Here is a 22,432-nt window from a genome sequence, read left to right as displayed (position 1 = left end):
CATAGGCCTGTCCACGTAGATTTTTCAACATCAGTATGAAAGTATTTTGCCATTGTTGTCCTTGACTTAACAACCATTCGTTTAATGACTGTTTGAATTTACAACAGCCCTGGGGAAAAAGTTGACTTATGACAGTTTTCCAGAATCACAACTATTGCAGCCATCACTCATGGTCATGTGATCAAAATCTGAACGCTTGCAGTATCCCAAGACTTAACAACCACGTTACTAACTTAATAACGCCGGTGATTAACTTAACAAAAGGGGCAAGAAAGATTGCAAAATGGGGCAAAACTCACTTAACAACTGTCTTGCATAGCAACAAAAAATTTAGGGTCAATTGTGGTCATTCGTCAAGGATTACTTGTAATTTAGAGTAATGATTAGTCTCCCTTTTAAGTTATTTTTGTTAAATTTTTTGCCAGTGCAATGTCTGTAGTTCAGGACAATTTTAACTTCCTCTCAGAGATGAACAAGTGTTTCTGTAGCACCAATTGTTTCCTAAGAACCACATAAGCCCCAACTGTTAGTTTCGCCTAATTTCGATTAATAACATCAGAGCTGCCTTTGAAATAATTTAAAACATCCTGAGATAAAGAGCAAAAAAATGTTATCCAGTAAACAGTGAAGAATGCCAAAAATGTGCTAAAACTGCAGCGTAAATTTCCTCTTATTATGATTTTAGGTTTTCCAACTGTTCTAAACTGAATTCATATCCTTCCAGTAGACAGTCAGCTATGTGGAATATGCAGCCCTAACCGGTGCCCACTGTCCAGCTGCAAGAGGAATTCTATTTTTATTTGTAAGGCAAATTGTTGAGGTTGTTGCCATGCTTAACAAAAGCATGTTATTTGGAAAAGCAGAGAAAGGAATGTCGAGATAATTTCCTCTGGTTTATTCTAGCCAGCAAAGGATTAGAGAGATGGAATACATTATCTTCTCCACTTCCACTTAGAACATAGAATCATAGGGCTGGAAGAGACCTTGGAGGTCCTCTAGTCCACCCTGCTGCTCAAGGCAGGAACCTTATACTATCCCAGTCAAATGGCTGTTCAGTCTATTTTAGAAAACCTCCAGTGATAGAGCACCCACAACTCTGAGGCAAACTATTCCATTGATTAATTGTTCTCACTGTCAGAAAATTTCTCCTTGTTTCTGCTTCTTACTTAACAAGCTTCCACTCATTGCTTCTTCTCCTGTCCTCTGGTGCTTTGGAGAATGAGTCAGCCCTTCAAGTACTAGAAGACAGTTATGTCCCTTCTAATCCTTTCCTTCAATAGACTGGACATACCTAGCTCCCTCCATGGTTCATCATACAATTTAACTTCTAGACCGTTTGTCATCTTTGTTGCTCTTCTCTGCACCCTTTCCAGGGTCTCCACATCTTTTTTTTGTATTCTGGTGACCAGAACTGGGCACAATATTCCAAATGTGGCCTCAGTAGTGCAGTATTGTCACTTTTCGTGATCTTGATGCTTTTGGTTGATGCAGAACTGCATTGTGGTTTTTTGGGGCACTTGCAGCACATTGCTGGCTCATAGTTAAGTGGTGCTCTACTAGGATTCCTAGATCCCTTTCACAGTTACTACTGTTGAGCCAGATACCACTTATTCTGTATCTATGCATTTGGTTTTCCCTGTCTTAAATGCAAGAACTTACTTTAGTGAAAATCCATTGGCCATCTGGTAAAGGCCGATGGGATTTGTATTCCTATGAATCCAGATGACATTAAATTGGTCCAGTTGCCCTGGGAGAAATAAGCACAATGAAATTTGTTTTGAGCAACAGAGACAATGGAGACTTTTCTCAAGTCATTGACACCAGTGCAAATCCTTGCAACACAAAATTCCTCCACAATGTTCTTAGGGGGTCACCTGGATCATTTGTCACCCTAATATCGACCAACACAACTTCTTGTCTTGGTTTCTATGACCAGAATTATAAGAGAAATAGGTGGGCACAGCAGGTTGAAGTTAGCTGGGATGTTTGAGGTATCAAAACGAAAGGAATAAATGCCAGTGTAGAATTGGTAACCTATCAGTCAATGCTGCTAACATTGGATGTTTTTGCATTGACAACACAGGGAAATGTAGCCATCTTTTACCTTTTGCTTTTAGAGTTAGATGATGCTGGGAGGGGGAATGTGAACAAGAGTTCAGCTAGACATAACAACACTAGACCTAGCATGAGAAACAAGGTTATTGTAACCAGAGCTGATAAGGAATTGGTGGGCTGGAGAACTGGAGAGGAGGCCTGCTCTTTAAACTAATTGGGGGATGTGATTTATGACTGTTAATTGGAGGAGGGAATTGTGCTTTGATACTATGTGCTCAGGGGAGGAGATTTCAGTTTTTGGCTTCAATTATGCAGTGCCGATGTTATGCTGCTCAAAATAAAGATTCTTTAAGGTAAGCAATGCCTCAAAGTTCTTTTGAAGAGTTTCGGAACCATGACCCTATCCTTTTCTAAGGCAGGGGTCCCCAACCTGTGGGCTGTGGCCCACTACCAGGTCATGGCATGTTGGCCACTTGGCCGTGGAAGTGGCTGGCCAGTGCATGCACATTTGCGCACACACTCACCTCCACTCGCACAAGTGCCACCACCAGCATCGCACGGGCGCTAATGGCCCATTTATATCATACAAGCACTAGCGCTATCCTGAGCATTGCGCGGACTCTAACAGCTCCATTTGTGGCACATGGGCACTAGCAGCCCTGTTTGTACGGTGCAAATGCTAGCACCGCCCCAAGCATTGCATGGGCACTAGCGGTCCTGTTTGTGGCCTGTGTGCGCTCGCAGCCCCGTTTGCATACGCACGTGTAAAAGTGCCTGCCCCTCCCTTTCCCTCCGGGCCGCCAACCCAGAAAGCATCCATTCTAAGTCAGCTTCTACTCTTATGAGGAAAAGATTTTGATTTCATTCAGGTAATATGTTGCGCCATGGTTTATCTCTATTTTATCAAGCCACAGTGAGCTGAGTTCATACTACCCAACAAATGGGTCAAAACACGGGTCTTCAAACTTGGCCCTTTTATGACTTGTGGACTTCAACTCCCAGAATTCCTCAGCCAGCAGGTCTGGCTGAGGAATTCTGGGAGTTGAAGTCCACAAGTCATAAAAGGGCCAAGTTTGAAGAGCCCTGGGTTAAAAGCATAGTGGCTGGGTTCATAAGCCACATACATGAGTATTGATGAAATTAAGAGCGTGTTTACCCTCGGGAACTGAGGTGAGGTTTCCAAAAGGAAGAAGCTCTCCTTCACTGGACTATTTAAGCAGTTGGCCCTTTACCAGGCATACTGGAAAAGAGGATTTCTGCGTTGGAGGCTGGACTAGATGGTCTCCCAGGATCCCTTCCAACCCTTACATTGTATCCGAATTCTTCACCCTAAACCAAAATCAAGCCAATTGCATTTTGAATTGAAGCATTTTGAGACAATTAGGAAGGACCTCCCAGAGCCATGGGTGCTGTGGGCTCACTGAGCATGTGGGGAAAGGTATATATCAAGCCATAATGGTTATGTTTGTTGTGTCATGTACAGTCTTGCAAGGAAGGGTTAATTCCTTGGCCAGGTAGAAGTGCTCAGGTGCATGTTATATGAGGGCATGAAGAGGATAGAAACACAATGATATTTATTTGTGAGTATAAAATTTGGATACGTGAGGGAAGAAGTTATCCCGGCAATGGTTTTTTTCTCCACCGATCTAATTTATTTCGTCTGACCAGGGAAAATACAGGTGGTCCTCAGCTTACGATTGCAACTGAGCCCAAACTTTCCGTTGCTAAGCAACACAGTTGTTAAGTGAGCTTTGCCCCATTTTACGACCTTTCTCGCCACCGTCGTTAAGTGAATCGCTGCAGTTAAGTTAGTAACGTGGCTGTTGAGTGAATCTGGCTTGCCCATTGGCTTTGCTTGTCAGGAGGTGACAAAATGGGATCACATGAACCCCCAAAACACTGCAAGTGTCATAAATGGGAGTCAGTTGCCCACTTCTGAATTTTGCTCTAGTCCAACCCCCTGCTCAAGCAGGAGACCCTATACCAGGGGTAGGCAACCTTGCTCTTTTATGACTTGTGGACTTCAACTCCCAGAATTCCTGAGCCAGCATGGCTCAGCTTGGAAACTTCTCCCTTTCCCCTCAACATGGCTGGCTCAGGAATTCTGGGAGTTGAAGTCCACGAGTCATAAAAGAGCCAAGGTTGCCTACCCCTGGTATAGGTGGTACCTTGCTCAATAGTAGTAACTGTGAGAGGGATCTGAAAGTCCTAGTGGACAATCACTTAAATATGAGCCAGCAGTATGCTGCAGCTGCCAAAAAAGCCAACACAGTGCTAGTCTGCATTAACAGGGATAGAATCAAGATCACATGAAGTATTAATACCACTTTACAATGTCTTGTTAAGGCCATACTTGGAATACTGCATCCAGTTTTGGTCACCATGATGTAAAAAAAATGTTGAGACTCTAGAAAGAGTGCAGAGAAGAGCAACAAAGATGATCAGGGGACTGGAGGCTAAAGCATATAAGAAACGGTTGCTGGAATTGGGTATGTCTATTTTAATGAAGAGAAGAACGAGGGGGGACAAGATAGCGGTGATCCAATATCTCAGGAGCTGCCATAAAGAAGAGGGAGTCAAGCTATTCTCCAAAGCCCCTGCAGGCAGGACAAGAAGCAACAGATGGAAACTAATCAAGGAGAGAAGCAACCTGGAACTAAGGAGAAACTTCCTGACAGTGAGAACAATTAACCAGTGGAACAACCTGCCTCCAGAAGCGGTGAATGCTCCAACACTGGACGTTTTTAAGAAGATACTGACAGCTATTTGTCTGAAATGGTATAGGGTTTCCTGCCTGATCAGGGGGTTGGACTAGATGACCTCCAAGGTCCCTTCCAACTTTATTACTATTACTATTACTATTATTATTATTACTGTTGCTGCTGCTGCTGTTGCTGCTGCTGCTACTACTACTACTACTACTACTACTACTACTATTACATTATCCAATTGAAGGAGAACGAATCCTTCCAAATGCAGGCGAGTTGCGCAACATTGTCCATGCCTTGAGTTGTGCAGTGAGTGAAAGCGATTACAAGGTAGCATGTGAGATAAATAGACATGAGCCGAAACTCAAGCAATTCACCCTTGGGCTTGCTTGTTCAGATCTTCCTGCAGAACTGAGCAGGCATATAGCAGTGAGCAAACAGGAGCTATTTCTACCCTTGTAGTCATCCAGTGTTTTTGAACTGATAACATGGAATAACAGAGTTGGAAGGGACCTTGCAGGTTATCTAGTCCAACCCCCTGCTCAAGCAGGTGACCCTATATATCATTTCAGACAAATGGTTGTCCGATCTCTTCTGAAAAACCTCCAGTGTTGGAGGACTCACAGCTTCTAGAGGCAAGCTGTTCCACTGATGAATTGTTCTGTCAGGAAATTTCTCCTTCGTTCTAGGCTGCTTCTCTCCTGGATTAAGTTTCCATCTGTTGTTTCTTGTCCTGCCTCCTAATTGTCTCTATTCTGTTTTCTATTTTCTCTATTCCATTATCTGGGGTGAAGAGGAGGAGGTAGGAGAATGTTGCACAAATATTTTTCTTCTGAAACATTTTGGCTCTGTTAATGCTGACATTAATGCTGAAAAAGAAATGAAAATAAAGAATTCAAACTGACTGGGGAAGCATTGTATGGTGATAAGGTGGCTGGGTTTGGCAGGTAATTTAGCACAAGGATGCCTCAACTTAAAACCATTCCTTCAGTGACTGCTCAAAGTTACAACGGCACTGAAGAAGTGACATGTAACTATTTTTCATTGCAGCATCCCTATGGTCATGTGATCAAAATTCAGACGCTTGGCTCATATTTATGATGGCTGCAGTGTCCCGGGGTCATGTGATCCCCTTTTGTGACCTTCTGACAGGCAAAGTCAATGGGGAAGCCAGATTCACTTAACAACCGCGCTACTAACTTAGCAATGCTTCACTTAACAATTGTGGCAAGAAAGGTTGTAAAATGGGGCGACTGTCTTGCTTAACAGCAGAAATGTTGGGCTCAGTTGTGGCCATAATTCAAGGCCCGCCTTCGCGTGGTCTTCAGGAATCTTGGGAGAAACATGGAGCTATGTCTTCACCTTCTTTTAGAAATGCAGAAATGGGTGCCAAGATGCCTGCCATTCCCATAAGCACTGCTTACAGGAACAAGAGATCTTTGTAGTAATAACTTTATTGTATGTATGCATCTGTGCTTGTTTCCAGGTGGAGTTGGGAACACCGCTATATATTTATCAGGCCCCTTGTGATACGTTTCCTGAATCCTAGGAATTCACAATCGTAGGACAGATGCAGTGCACACACAAACTCACTTCGAAAGTAGCAGGCAACCACAAAATATACTATTTATTTGGATCTTCAGCGGCTGCAGCCCCAGATCCAGTTATCTGAGAGTTAGTTCCTGGTTCAGTTTCTTCTATTATATTTCTCTGATTTAACAGACAAAATATATGGATCATTAACTAGAGATCTTCAACTAGTTGAAAGTCACTCTTTATCTTGGGAAGAATGTTGCCACTGATACCTTTCAGAAAGGAATCTGAAGAAAGGAAAGTAAAAGCTCTCCAGATTCATTTTTACTTCTCTTGACTGCCTTGTTAATCTTTCTCAAACAGCAGCAAACCCGAATCAGAATAGAGCTGGAACCAACCTTGGAGATCCTCTAGTCCAGTGTTTCTCAACCTTGACAATTTTAAGGCATGTGGACTTCAACTCCCAGAATTCCACAGCCAGTGTTGCTGGCTGTGGAATTCTGGGAGTTGAAGTCCACATGCCTTAAAATTGTCAAGGTTGAGAAACACTGCTCTAGTCCAACCCCCTGCTCAAGCAGGAGACCCTATACCAGGGGTAGGCAACCTTGCTCTTTTATGACTTGTGGACTTCAACTCCCAGAATTCCTGAGCCAGCATGGCTCAGCTTGGAAACTCTCCCTTTCCCCTCAGCATGGCTGGCTCAGGAATTCTGGGAGGAAGTCCACCAGTCATAAAAGAGCGAAGGTTACCTATCTCTGGCCTAGGCCTAGGCCGCTTTATGACTCATGGACTTCAATTCCCAGAATTCCTGAGCCAGCATGGCTCAGCTTGGAAACTCTCCCTTTCCCCTCAGCATGGCTGGCTCGGGAATTCTGGGAGTTGAAGTCCATGAGTCATAAAAGAGCCAAGGTTGCCTACCCCTGACCTATACCATTTCAGAAAAGTGGCTATTCACTCTCTTCTTAAAAACTTCCAGTGATGAAGCACCCACAACTTCTGGAGGCAAGCTGTTCCACTGGTCAATTGTCCTCAGTGTTAGGAAGTTTCTCCTTAATTCCAGGTTGCTTCTCTCTTTGATTAGTCTCCCTCCATTGTTTCTTGTCTTGCCTTCTGGTGCTTTGGAAAATAAGTTGACCCCCCCCTCTTCTTTGGGGCAGCCCCTCAAATACGGGAATACAGCTACCATGTCACCCTAGTCCTTCGTTTCTCTAGACCAAGATAACATCATTATCTCTTTACTTCCTTTCTAATCCAGGATTCTCCAAACTTGGCAAATTTAAGACTTGTGGACTTCGACCTCCAGAATTTCCCAACCAGCGTGGCTGGCTAGGAATTCTGGGAGCTGAAACCCACAACTCTTAAAGTTGCCAAGTTTGCAGACACCAGTCAAAGAAAAACCAAATGCACAAGTACAGCATAGGTGGCACCATGCTCAATAGTAGTAACTGTGAGAGGGACCTCGGAGTCCTAGTAGACAATCACCTAAATATGAGCCAGCCATGTGCTGCAGCTGCCAAAAAGGCCAACACAGTGCTAGTCTGCATTAACAGAGGGATAGAATCAAGATCACTGAAGTATTAATACCACTTTATAATATCTCAGTAAGACCACACTTGAAATTCTGCATCCACTTTTAGTTGCTACGATATAAAAAAGATGTTGAGACTCTAGAAAGAGTACAGAGAAGAGCAACAAAGATGATTAGGGGACTGGAGGCTAAAACATATAAGGAATGGTTGCTGGAATTGGGTATGTCTAGCTTAACGAAGAGAAGGACGAGGGGGGACAGGATAGCAGTGTTCCAATATCTCAGGGGCTGCCATAAAGAAGAGGGAATCAAGCTATTTTCCAAAGCACTGAAGGCAGATCAAGAAGCAACGGGTGGAAACTAATCAAGGAGAGAAGAAACCTAGAACTAAGGAGAAACTTCCTGACAGTTAGAACAATTAACCAATGGAACAACCTGCCTCCAGAAGCAGTAAATGCTCCAACACTGAAAGTTTTTAAGAAGAGACTGGACAGCCATTTGTCCGAAATGGTGTAGAGTTTCCTGCCTGAGCAGGGGGTTGGACTAGATGACCGCCAAGGTCCCTTCCAACTTTACTACTATTACTAAAAGAGGAGCAGGAGTCACCAGCTATTGAGAAGTCCAGCTTCTATTAGGAAAACTTTCTGGGGAAGAAATGCCCTCGACAACACAATTCCAGATAATGAGGTCAAATTGCTTTGAGCTTTTCTTACATGAAAGGGTTAGTTTGCATAGTTTCTGTTTTTGTTTCCACAGTTTCTACAACTGGGACCGAAACCTCTGCTGCATGAATTCAAGCCCAAACTACCAGGTGATTGCAGAAAATGCATGTGGCTTACTCTTTAAGAACAAGTCTGACCGGAAGATCATTAACGTGGATCCCAAGGTAATAATGTTGCCTTAGATATTTTTTAGATCCTTCAACATATTGTTTATCTCCCTGTATTTAGGCCTCAGGGACACATATGGTCTTTATCTCTCTAATACGTTTGTCGTTGACCTGTGCCAAGATATGCTGTAATGAAGTTCATATATCTTCATATAGGCTTCACATATCTTTGTGATAAAATATTCTTCAATTTAATAGAGACAAGAGAGACATCCAAATTAAAACCATCCCTGGACCATGTCCTTCCACCTTCTGCTCAAGCATCCAAAATTAATCAGCAGTCATCACTTCTTCAAATGTTTCTTTTGCTATTTTCCAGAAGAGGTTTGTTCAGCACAAAATAGCATCTACTATATTTATATATCTTGAATAGCTTTTGATGAAGCGAGATGTTATTGAATCACCCCCTTGAAAGATTTGGCTCATTAGTTCAGAGAGCAGTGTAAAATAACAACAAAGTGTATCCTGGTCTCCCCAAAAATCAAGCTCCTGTGAATTATGGGAACAGGGTAAGGGGTGATGTGACACTTACTAATAAAAACAGGACAGGCTGTTCCAAGACAGTGCAATAGGCAAAATTACATATGAATGCAAACTTGGTTATTGAAAAACATGGATACCTTTGATGATTGATTGTCTATAGCTGTCCAACTCAACCAAGGCTAGCTATTATTATTTTTTTTAAATAATTTTTATTCATAATACAATTAAAACAACAATGGACAAACATGACATTCCAGAATGAATTTTCCTATCAGTTCCTATCATGGTACAAAAGTTTAATATATCGTTCTTAACCTCTATATAAGCCTCATCTTCTATACAATACAATTATATATACAATTATATGTACAGTTATATATATGTTTTAATTCTACCATTAACTTGAAGTCTAAGCAGTTCTCCTTAATTCATACCAACGGTAAAATTTGCCCCAGATTTCGAAGTATTCGTGTTCTGTCTTGTCTTTCATAATCATTGTAAGCCTATCCATCTCAGCACATGATAGAATTTTATGCAGGATCTCTTCTTCCGTTGGAGTTTCCTTATTCCTCCAATTTTGAGCAAAAACCAGTCTAGAAGCAGTTAAAATGTGTAGCATTAAATAAAGTACGCCTTTGTCATGCTTTTGCGTAGTTAAACCTAATAGAAAGAGTTCTGGTTTTGGTTCTACCGCTTGCTCTAATATTTCTTCCAATCATACTTTAATCCTGTTCCAAAAATCACGAGCTTGCGTGCATTCCCACCACATATGATAGTAAGTTCCACTTGTCAAATTACATTTCCAACATTTAGGGGAGACATTGGTACACATTTTAAAGCAGTGGTTCTCAACCTTTCTAATGCCGTGACCCCATAATACAGTTCCCCATGTTGTGGTGACCCCCAAGTGGGTGTGGCCACCAATAAGAGGGAGTAGGACAGCTTGGGAAAAGGGAAAAAAATGGTGGATAGCATGGTTTGGCGACCCCCGTGAAATGGTCATTCGAGCCCAAATGGGGTCCCGACCCACAGGTTGAGAACCACTGTTTTAAAGGCTAGCTATTATTGATTAATTTAAGGTTTTAATGAATATCTTAAAAACAAGCTATGTTTCAGAATACCTAAAGAGTCTCCCATCTCCAATTTCATTGCCTTCTAAATGTTCACTTATCCATAAATGGCAATTACTTCCACTTGAAAGTAATAGTCATTGTTTAGTGTTCTTTTGGGGACTCAACCTTTGACAAGAAGAATAGTATAAAAGAATAGAAAATAACAGAGTTGGAAGGGACTTTGGAGGTTTTCTAGACCAACCCCCCCCCCTCCTCAAGCAGGAGACCCTACACCATTTCAGACAAATGGTTGTCCAGTCTTTTCTTAAAAGCCTCCAGTGATAGAGCATCCACAGCCTCTGAAGGCAAGCCGTTCCACTGATTAACTGTTCTCACTGTCAGGAAATTTCTCCCAAGTTCTAGATAGATTTTCTCCTTGATACGTTTCCATCAATTGCTTCTTGATCTGCCTTCAGGTGCTTTAGAAAATATGTTAAACCCTCTTCTTTGTGGCTGCCCCTTAAATATTGGAACACTGCTATCATGTCACCCCTAGTTCTTCTTTTCATTAAACTAGACATACCCAATTCATAAAACATATAAGGAACGGTTGCGAGAATTGGGTATGTCTAGTTTAACGAAGAGAAGGACAAGGGGGGACATGATAGCAGTGTTCCAATATCTCAGGGGCTGCCATAAAGAAGAGGGAATTAAGCTATTTTCCAAAGCACCTGAAGGCAGGACAAGAAGCAACGGGTGGAAACTAATCAAGGAGAGAAGCAACCTAGAACTAAGGAGAAACTTCCTGACAGTGAGAACAATTAATCAGTGGAACAGCTTGCCTCCAGAAGCAGTAAATGCTCCAACACTGGAAGTTTTTAAGAAGAGACTGGACAGCCATTTGTCCGAAATGGTGTAGGGTTTCCTGCCCAAGCAGGGGGTTGGACTAGATGACCTCCAAGGTCCCTTCCAACTTTACTACTATTACTATTACTAATTCCTGCAACCGTTCTTCATACATTTTAGCCTCCAGTCCCCTAATCATCTTTGTTGCTCTTTTCTGCACTCTTTCTAGAGTCTCAACATCTTTTTTATATCATAGCAACTAAAAGTGGATGCAAAATTTCAAGTGTGGTCTTACTGAGATATTATAAAGTGGTATTAATACTTCAGTGAGCTTGATTCTATCCCTCTGTTAATGTAGCCTAGGATTGTGTTGGCTTTTTGGCAAGCTGCAGCACACGGCTGACTCATACTTAAGTGATTACCTACTAGGACTTTTAGATCCCTCTCACAGTTACTGCTGTTGAGCCAGGTACCACCTATTCTATACCTGTACATTTTGTTTTTCTTGTCTAAATATAGAACCTTACCTTTCTCATCACTGAATTTGATTTTGTTAGATAGGATCTTCAACAGCTGATTGGACAACTTAAATCATTTTTCACTGTTAGGCTTGTGATTTTGATTCTAAGCCCATATATCTGGGTTTATAGACTAGGTTCTATTTCCAAAGAAGGCCCTTACTCACTTCCATTAACACAAACTTGTTGGGATTGTATGTAGCCTTGGGTTTGATATAATTCGGGGGCAGTGTCCGGTTTAGGTTTGATAGGACGTCTGGGGCCAAGGATTCCTACCAGTCTTGTTTGCATGATCGTTTAGATCAGGGCTCTCCAAACTTGGCAATTTTAAGACTTATGGGCTTCAATTCCTAGAATTCCTCAGCCAGCATGCTGAGGAATAACACACTGGCTGAGGAATTCTGGGAGTTGAAGTCCACACATCTTAAGATTGCCAAGTTTGGGGAGCCCTGATCTCAAGAAGGGAACAACAGGTGTTTGTTCCTTCTGTGGCTTCTTTAGCTGGTCCAAGCTTTCTTGTAAGTGGGGCAAGGGCAAGGCTTCGCCTCTCCCTCAATCCCTCTGCATTCGTTAGCCAATAGACAGCTACAGGAAACGGCAGAGAAATAAACAGAGGTTTGGCGAGCAAGTCAAGCAGATACTTGGAACCTTTGCCTAGAGCAACTGAAGCTTAGCAGGATCAGTTGCCAGATGCAAACCTTGAGGCTCTGCCTGAAGCCGGAGGATGGAATGCAAAATAAAATAAAATAATCACAGGCTTGCAGGCCACAGGCAGGAAATTGGCAGATCCAACATTTCCAAGTGGTTTCCTAAGGGTCACTTTGTGCTGCGTGGCCGTATAAACCAACTGTAAAATAGAGGAAAGTGGGCTGTTTTCTCCAGGTGGGAGAGCACCAAAGGTTACGTGTCGTCAAACCAGCAGCTGCACCATCATAGAACCCCCATTTGCCTCAGCAGGTACATCTTTTCTTTTTTCTAATAATAGTAGTAAAGTTGGAAGGGACCTTGGAGGTCATCTAGTCCAACACTCTGCTCAGGCAGGAAACCCTATACCCTTTCGGACAAATGGCTGTCCAATCTCTTCTTAAAAACTTCCAGTGTTGGAGCATTCACCACTTCTGGAGGCAGGTCGTTCCACTGGTTAATTGTTCTAACTGTCAGGAAGTTTCTCCTTAGTTCCAGGTTGCTTCTCTCCTTGATTAGTTTCCATCCGTTGCTTCTTGTCTTGCCTTCAGGCGCTTTGGAGAATAGCTTGACTCCCTCTTCTTTATGGCAGCCCCTGAGATATTGGAACACTGTTATCATGTCCCCCCTCGTCCTTCTCTTCATTATTTGCTGAACAATAAACTGAATGAGTGTCAAAAAAGCCACCCATCATAAGCAGGTGACTGTAGATGCTAGAACCAGTCATACATGCAAGCTGGTTGTCAACTACCTGACATGCAATCACATGATGGGGGGGAGGACCATTTGTAACTTTGAGAACAAGTTGTAAGTACTTTTGGGAAGTCCGTCATAACTGCAAACAGTCGTTGAGCAACCGGTTATAAGTTGAGGACTACTTGTACATGTAGCTCAGGGTTGAATTGTGGAGTTCTTGGTGCTCTTGGTAAGCTTGATTGTGCTTGCAGATAACTAGTTACCTGACTAGGTAATATCTTCAGTGCTAGAAGGAAGTGGGATTTTTATATGGTAGTAGTTGGTCCTGTTGGGGATGTTGTTTTCTCCTTCGTAGTTCTTTGATTGGGTTGTTGTTTATAGCTTGATTGTCTTGAGTTGATCATTCTTTGAAGAAGTCACTGTTTACTGCTTAATTTATGGTCTGGTGTTAATCCTTGAGTTAAATCCTGTTGAATCCTTGCTAATCCTGAAATTTGAATAGAGATCTGGAATCTTAGACCCATAGCAGATGTTCTAGTAGTAAAAGATCTGGGAGAACAGAGGCTTTATCTCCAGGTGCAACTGTTGCCTACAATAACCCTGCAACACTTACAACTGCAGTGATGTTTTATATAAAAAGCAATTCCCCAGAAGCTGTTTTCCCCTTTCCAAGAGACTTTTAATATATAATTTTATTAAAACTTTTAAAAACGAAATTTAAACAAAGTGAATACCGACTAATGAGCAAGGAAGAAAAAAAGAAAAAGAAAGAAAAAGAAAAAAAGAAAGAGAGTTAAAAGTGCAAGAAAGGAAAAAAGTAAAAAAAAGAAAAGAAAAAAGAGATACACAAAACTCGCCTCTTATCGTCTTTTTAGCAGATATAAGTACAATTATAAATTCACCTCTTTTTCTAAATTTGCAACACGACTGTCTTCTTTGTATGATATATATCCTATCTCATCATCAAAACCGTGAATCATACATTCATTTTTACCTGTTTTATGCAAAAAGTCCATAAAGGGTTTCCAGTCAGCCATCAATGTGCCTATTGCCTTTTATCTAATCCAGTGATGGCGAACCTTTTAGTGGCCAAACTGCAACCCAAAACTCACTTATTTATCGCCGGGTGCCAGGTGGGTGTGGCCCACTGGGTGGGCGTGGCTGTGGTCATGGCAGACTGCTTGGGTGTGGCCAAGGTGGGCGTGGTCACCTCGATGTTGCTCGTGGGGAGGATGCCTGTGGGGGCCGGGCAGGGTTGGGGGAAATCCAGGGGGTCTCTGGCAGGTGGGCAGAAGGCTCGTCCTTCAGGGTGAGGTGAGGCAAGGCGAGATAGGGTGGGGGTGCCATTGTCGCAGGGCAAGGTGAGGCAGGGGCCGGGGCGGCTGCTGCCTGACACCATCGGCCCCTGCACACAGAGGCCAGCGAGCGCATGAAGGCCCCTCAACCAGCACACTCTGGGGCTCCGCAGTCCGCCACCAGCATTTCAGAGAAGCCGCCTCTGAGCTGGACGGCCAGCTGACAGCTGAGGAGGCGATGCAGTGGGTTGTGCCCGGGAAAAGGAGCACATGCGAGGCCAGGAGGGATGGGACAGGGAGAAGGGAAACCAGCCATGCTGGGATGCATCCAACTACGTGGAACCTCAGCAAGTTAGCGGGCAGCTGGTTGAAGAGGGATGGTTGCCATCTCCAGGGCATGGTGCGCGTGCCCACAGAGAGGGCTCTGAGTGCCGCGTCTGGCACACGTGCCATAGATTCGCCACCACTGATCTAATCAAACAAATCAGCAAGTTCTATCATTTTCACCAACCATTCCTCCTTTGTAGGTATTGCCAGATCTTTCCATCTTCGTGCATACAAAAATCTTGCTGCGGTTATCATCTACAAAAACAAAGTTCCATGATTTTTTCCCAACTATTTGTCTATCCATTCCAAAAGGAAGACTTCTGGTCCCAATTGTATATTAATTTTTAAAATCCTCTGAATCCATATAAGAGGTAGTCCTTGACTTACAACACTTCATTTAGTGACCCAAAGTTACAACGGCACTGAAAAAAGGGACTTATGACCGTTTTTTACACCTACAACCATTGCAGCATCCCCAAGATCACATGATCAAAATTCAGACGCTTGGCAACTGACTCATATTTATGACCGTTGCTGTGTCCCAGGGTCATGCGATCATCTTATGTGCCTTCTGACAAGCAAAGTCAATGGGGAAGCCAGATTCACTTAACAACTGTGTTACTAATTTAACAACCGCAGTGATTCACTTAACAACTGTGGCAGGAAAAGTCGTAAAATGGAGCAAAAGTCAGTTTAACAACAGAAATATTGGTCTCAGTTGTGGTCATAAGTTGAGGACTACCTATATGTATTTGAATCTTATATTTGGGACCAATTTGGTCTAGTGCAGGGGTAGGCAACCTTGGCTCTTTTATGACTCATGGACTTCGACTCCCAGAATTCCTGAACCAGTCATAAAAGAGCCAAGGTTGCCTACCCCTGGTCTAGTGGTTAAGCACCAGGCTAGAACTGTGAGTCCTAGTCCCACCTTAGCCATGAAAGCTGGCTGGGTGACTTTGGGCCAATCACTGTTTCTCAGCCCAGCTCACCTTATGGGATTGTTGTTGTTGAAGGAGGAAAATATGTAGGATATGTTTTCTATGTTATTTGTGAAAAATAATAAAGGCAGAATATATATCAAATCAAATCTGCCTGCCCAAATGTGTATTTGGGGAAGACGCACTCAAAAGTCCCCTCCCCAAATCCCTGAAATACAATGAGAAAAAGCTCAGAGTGAAAATTCATTGTTGGAGGCCCCTTTGGTGGACTAGTTTAGTGCCTGAAAGAAAAGCAGTACCCTCCATCTTGGTAAAATTAGTACTTAGAAAAATTAGTGATTAGAAAATTAGGAAAATTAGTAAACCCTTATTTATTCTGCACAGCCTTTGGAGAGTAAGATGCTGAACGCTATCAGTGTGTGTGTGTCGTGGAATGGGGGATGAGTGCTATGGATTGGGACTTTATCTGCATTACTATTATTGTTTAATAATTGTGATGATGGTTTTGCTGTTCTATGGGACTGCTAAACCCCCTTTCATTTGCTTGATAGATGCAGCTGTTGAGATGAGTTAGAGAAGCCTGGATGCAGCTATCCGGAGTCAAGCTTAATCTGAGGGTGTCTTTATTGTTTTAATTCATTTATATGTCTGCATGCTTATATGCACTCGAAAATTAAAAGCATCTTGTATGCAAATGAAACAAATGCTACATGCGATAAGGCATGCCCTTGTCTCTGATTTAAAGCCATAGTTCAAGGATGTTTAGATTGGACAGGATCCATCTCAAACACTTGGGTTCCAATGAAAACTTTTCCCACACACTGCATTTCTAATTAAAAACACATCTGCTTTCACATGACACTGGAAACGAGTCATTTACTGTCCGGTGTAATTAGCCTCTATAATTTAGCCTAGTCTTAAGCACTGAAAGTGAGATTATGTTAGATACCAGCCTTTCTTTTGCCACAGTTTTAACCTCAGATTTGCCTCCAAGAGGTTAGGCTGACTTGAGGGAACAAAATAGCCACTCCATCCAATCTAGGAAGAGTGGACTAGTGGAGAGAGCTTGAAACAAGCTCCAAACCATCTCTTCTCTGCTCTCCAACTCAAGGAGAATCATGCTAGAACCCAGATGCTTTCTCTCACCGGCTCCTGTAATTGGCTGATTTGTCTGCTTCTGCCTATTGGCAGAACCAGCTCTGGAAAACTACTTTCTTCCAGGTCAAACTATGGGTCGACTTAGGCCCATATTGTTTAGCTTGTATGGCAGTGACTTCCCCTCTTGCTTTCATATTATTTTCCAGATTAACAACGGTAAGAGGTCCTTACGCAGCAATATTGGCCTTGTCCTATTACCTGAAAGAGGTGGGGAATCAAACTTGGGCCTTCTTTATGAAAAACATAAGACCTTCTGCTGAGCAATGATTTTTCTTAAGGTGACCAACTTTTTTACAATGAAAAGGAGGACACAAATAAATTGAAGAAAAAAAATATCGTAAATAAAATAAACATTTTATTCATTGCAACAATAATACAGACAACTTACATGTGCAAAGTTTGCTGGCCAGGTGTTTTGGCGCGCTCAGCAGCAATTCCTATTGGCTTTTGAAAGCCAATAGGGGGAGAAGCACAGCTCATGCAAAAGTTGAAAAAAAAACCATCAAAAAAAGGTGCCGGAACGCCGTTCTGAGTGTTCTATGAGGGGGGAAAAAAAGCCCTGCAGATTAGTCTTCAAATATCGAAAAGGAGGACATGTAGGAGGACACTTTTTGAGGGAGGACAGAACTTACAAAAGGAGGACTGTCCTCCCTAAAGGAGGATGGTTGGTCACCTTATTTTTCTCCTAAAGGAGATAACATTGCAAGAGATTGTGGCCAATATGAGGTTACTCCTTTATGTACATAAATGGCGCTTGGACCATTTTCTCCTCCACAACAAAACAATAAAGCAACCAACTCAATCAGGGATGACATAGTCTACATACTAATGTTTTACAGTGGGTCTACTAAGCAAAAGCCTACTTTTCCAATAAAATGGGACATGCTAGGCTGATTTGAGGTCTACCCATTTGTGAGTTGTTTCTTTGCTCGCTTTCAAGGAATGGAGTTTTCCCTTTAATGAACAATGACTCTGTCTTGTAATTGGAGCATATCCAGTTGTTCTTCACCGCCCTCTTTTAAAAAGTCCTTAAGCAGAGTTTGAATATGACAAACACACCCATGCTTTGGTTCCTCTCAAACCAAACCAACCCAGAGTAAGCCAGGCAGTAATTTGTTTGGGTTTGTGCAGAAACAATTCTCGGATGATAGTTTCTTTGAAGTGCTTCCCACGAAAGATGGTTGCATATGAATAGCCTCGGTACAAAATATCAAATTATAAGCATTCAAAATGAGCGCATTGGTTTGCGAGACGTTTAAAAATGCATACCTAAAAAGTGGATTTGGTTGCACTCAAAATGGGTCACTGGTCTATGTTCCAGCAGCTGTGGAACATCTGTAATGAATAAGCAGATCTTCTCTTGCTGTGTGAAATATATACTTTAAGCATTAAAGCCCCAAAGAATCTGGACCCTTGAAAGACACAGGCATTACATTGTTGATCTCTTCTGTGTGGTGTGCATGGAAATGATTGAACACAAATGTATCTCCTGAGGTATATCAGTTATGGGAAATTGTACATTTCTCAAATGGTTGTGAGGGACAAAGGATATCAATCAAGGATCAAGCAAGGTCTGCATGGACAAATGCTGACCATCTTGACTGTCTTTGTCAGCTGCACTTCTGACAAGCAGAATATTCCTAGAAAGATACATCATGCATGCACGAGATATCATAAACAAAAACTTGGCTTCTTGAAGTCTGCAAAGATTTTTCATGATGGATTCTCCCACAAGATTTGCCAAAATGACTACTTTGAGTCGGAAAGATTATCTAAGATTGCAATGAATTCTAGGGTCATCTAATTTAAGAAGGGCTGTGCTTGCATGACATACTAACCCATGTTCTCTACTCAGTTTTTAAGTTTGTACAGTACACTGTGTGATCTACTTACATGGTTATATGAACCAGATTTGCATGATACTATAATGCGATTTGCTAGTTTTTAGTTCACTTTGTATGAGAACATAATTATACCTTCCATACAGGTTGCAGTGATTGATATAATTTGTTCACCTCCACTCTTTCTGATGATGGCTAATATTTGGTTCTTAGGCATTTCCCGGAGATAACACAACACGGGTTCCGATCAAAACAGACCTCTACCTGCAAGTGGTTATCTATGACCATGTCCTCAGAAGAAAAATCTAATTATCAATTCTCATGAGGAGAGAGACATTGGCAGAAATCTTTAACCTACCGGAGACCCCTGGACAGCCTTCCAAGATCCAAATGGAACAAGCATTAAGATTCCAGACTTAAGTAGCAAGATCTTTGTAGAATGCTTCCCTGTGACTATTCATTACAGGTTATTGTGATTCTTTGCTGGCTTTAAATCCTTGTAATTGCACAGTAACATTAAAAATGTGTGCATACAGAAGGTGAGATACCTGCTTGTTCCTGCGTTTTAAATGATCGGTTTAATTCGCTTCAGAATACAGTAAATGTCATTGTTATCGCTATAAAAATGTGTAGGAACTGAAGGAGTAATCATAGAGACTAAGGAAGATGAACTTCTCAAAAATATGCAAGAACTATTACCTAGAGAAAAGGGGTTGAAACACTTGATAAGTCCAGAAGAATAAGACAGTATACAAAATGGCTCCCTGATTCAATGGAATATAAGATAGGTAAAGTCATATAGCACAATCAGATTTGTAAAATTCTGTTATTATCTCAATATAAATAGTTTTAGCCTTCCTTTGGACTTGATTTCTGGGTATGGTCTATTTGTGGGGCTGACACCAGCTCTGATGGATTAGGCCATGAATCCATCTAGCCCAGGGGTAGGCAACCTTGGCTCTTTTATGACTGGTGGACTTCAACTCCCAGAATTCCTGAGCCAACATGGCTCAGCTTGGAAACTTTCCCTTTCCCCTCAGCGTGGCTGGCTCAGGAATTCTGGGAGTTGAAGTCCACGAGTCATAAAAGAGCCAAGGTTGCCTACCCCTGATCTAGCCCATACTGTATAGTCAGTTAGATACATTCATAAAATTCAAAGCCCACCAGATGTGTTCAGGAAGCTTACAAGCACAAGAAGGAAGATGATGGACCTGTTTCACTGTAGCTTCCCAGCAGTTGATTTAAGCTCTGCTTCCTGAGATCTATGAAGTCGTAAATAACTATTGGCTTAGCAGTCATGGATGGTGTGATTTCTACAAATGTGTCTTTGCTGTTTGTTCAGTAACTTCCAACTCTATGGATATCATTTCACCAGAACTGGCTGATAATTTTGCTTCTTTGAGTCTTATAAGTTTTTTGCTTGTTACCAGTAACAGTGTTTAACCACTTTGATGCCAGGGGCCTCTTTTTTATTGTTTTTGAAGCAAGTAATAAAATTTGCCTTTGCAGTTTGTGTCCCAAGTATTTACATTTTCCCTTCATTATTAGGGCTTTGAATGACCTACCCGGTTTTCCTTCATCTAGCAGTGAATCGTGTGCTGTTCCTACACTTCAAGGTATTCTCAACATTTTTTCAAGCATTGCAGTTCAAAGGCATCCTTTTTTAATTTAGCCTTTCTGATAGTCTAGCCATCATATTTGCATATCACAACTGGGAAATCTATAGCGTGACAATGTAGTTCTTTACTGTTATGTGACGCACTTTAACATTTTGTCTAGATCTCCACAAAAAATGCTTGAGGGGACAGGGAGAGGCTTCCAAGCTGAGCCATGCTGGCTCAGGAATTCTGAGAGTTGAAGTCCACGAGTCCTAAAAGAGCCAAGGTTGCCTACCCCTGCACTAGAAGAATATCAAACACACTGTATGGAAAGGAGGTAGTTTATTTTCAAGAGTAAGAAACCTACTCTTGAAAGGTAGCTACACATGGGGGTCAGAGCTAGAAACATATATAGGGAAGGTAGTCTTTGTGGGGGTGTAAGATATGGGTGTGTATGTGCCTTATGTGCTGTCTAATTCAATGAACTTCAGTGTGGGGAAAGATAGTTTAATTAACTTTACTGTATTTGCAAACTCTCCTTTGATGTGTGGGTTAAGTCTGGGTAAGTCATTTGTGAGTTCAAGGATGTTTGAGCAAAGGATTTCCCTGTTTGCTATTTTTACTTGATTTAATCAGTTTCAGTTTGGCTGTCAGTTATTTAGTGGAGACACCATTTAGTAATCTTCTGCAAAAATGTATTTATCTTTGCTTCAACTGTTGTTTTTATCCTTGGTCAATTGTGGATTGTGTTAATGGTTAAGGGAAAGTCTAAGATACTGCAGAAATGGAATTAATTTGATATAAAAGAAATTATTTTGACACTTCCAAAGAATCAATTCTAAGATTCCGCTCTATGACTCCATTCTAAGGGGCAACTCAACCAAATCATTCCTTTAAAAAGGAATTAAGTGTCAGTTATTTCCTGGTTTCTGGAAGTCTGCCTTATCTCCTGGTTTTGATTCCAGGTTTCTGCAAAATACCAAGAATTTAGAAAACAAATTCCTAAGAATTTAGGAAACTTGCTGTTTTGTCCTACAATTCACTTGACCATTATAGGAACTTAAAAAGAAACAGATAAGTGATAGGGATAAGAAAATGACAAGAAATGTGCAACATTAATTGTGTCATATAAGTTTAGGAGCAATGGTTTAGGCCAGGCATAGGCAACCTTGGCTCTTTTGTGGACTTCAACTCCCAGAATTCCTGAGCCAGTCATGCGGGAAAAGGGAGAGGTTTCCAAGCCGAGCCATGGTGGCTCAGGAATTCTGGGAGTTGAAGTCCACGAGTCATAAAGCGGCCTAGGCCCAGGCCAGAGGTAGGTAACCTTGGCTCTTTTATGACTCATGGACTTCAACTCCCAGAATTCCTGAGCCAGCATGGCTCAGCTTGGAAACTCTCCCTTTCCCCTCAGCATGGCTGGCTCAGGAATTCTGGGAGTTGAAGTCCACCAGTCATAAAAGAGCCAAGGTTGCCTACTCTTGGTTTAGGCCAAAGATAAGTAGGTTGAGTATTCTGAACATATCTGGAAGATACCACCTTGTAGGTAGTGGGGTAGAAAATAAAAATAAAACTGAAGGTTTTACCAATAGATTCATTCAGGACATTTGAATTCCCCAACCTGACGTTCTCCAGATGTTTTTGAACTACACCTCCCCTTATTTACACAATGTACATTTTGTTCCCAACACACCTGGAGGGCAAATCCCGATCTGGACAATTCCAATCCACCATACGACCATTCCTTTCTTTCTTCTTCCTAAGGGTCTCAGGCACAACCCTGGGAAGCTAATGTTGCCTCTCAACACGGAGCAATTCCCTCATTAGTTTGCAAATCTCTAATTAAAAGGACCCACCTACTAAAGTGGAGAACAGATGATGCCATGGGCCAAGTGCTTACAGGAAGGGCTGGCTGGGAGAAAGCAGGCTGGGAATTATCAAAGAACTGAAGAAGACATAGAGAAGAGCAGCAGCTCCAGGGAAAGGACTATACTGTTAAAAAGGAAAAAGAAAAAGAAAGAATGAAAGGACACCCAGGGCTGGGATACTCACACACTAAGCAGTTTCTTCAAAGTGCAGCAATCTTTGAGAGGCCCCCAATAGAGGAAAATTCATTAAGGGATGGGAGAGGTAAATTCATTAAGAGATGGGCTCAGTTCCAGGAAGCTAACAAGATGAAGGCAACGCAAGGACAGTCCAAAGCATGACTGCCAGGAGTCTCTCCGTTTAGAGTCACATTATGAGCTAAGATGTTGTGATGTAGGCAGAAGTGCCCAGGTAGAAACA

The 22,432-nt window shown here is 42.0% G+C and overlaps 1 protein-coding gene across 1 annotated transcript in view; it reads left to right on the top strand.

Moving 5' to 3' along the window:
- Positions 1–20,075, top strand: part of CFAP299 (cilia and flagella associated protein 299) — a 120,809-nt gene extending 100,734 nt beyond the window's left edge. Inside the window, exons 3-4 of the mRNA XM_039350893.1 lie at positions 8,581–8,710; positions 18,765–20,075. Of these exons, the coding sequence (XP_039206827.1) occupies positions 8,581–8,710; positions 18,765–18,860 (226 nt within the window). The 3' untranslated portion in view covers positions 18,861–20,075. The remainder of the gene's footprint in view (positions 1–8,580; positions 8,711–18,764) is intronic.
- The last annotated feature ends 2,357 nt before the right edge of the window (positions 20,076–22,432 follow it).

Source organism: Crotalus tigris, unplaced genomic scaffold (genome assembly GCF_016545835.1).
Source record: "Crotalus tigris isolate CLP2741 ecotype Arizona unplaced genomic scaffold, ASM1654583v1 scf7180000018362.2422785, whole genome shotgun sequence".
Lineage (NCBI taxonomy): Eukaryota > Metazoa > Chordata > Lepidosauria > Squamata > Viperidae > Crotalus > Crotalus tigris.
Note: the sequence above shows the minus strand (reverse complement) of the source record. Positions and strands in the feature narration are given on the sequence as shown.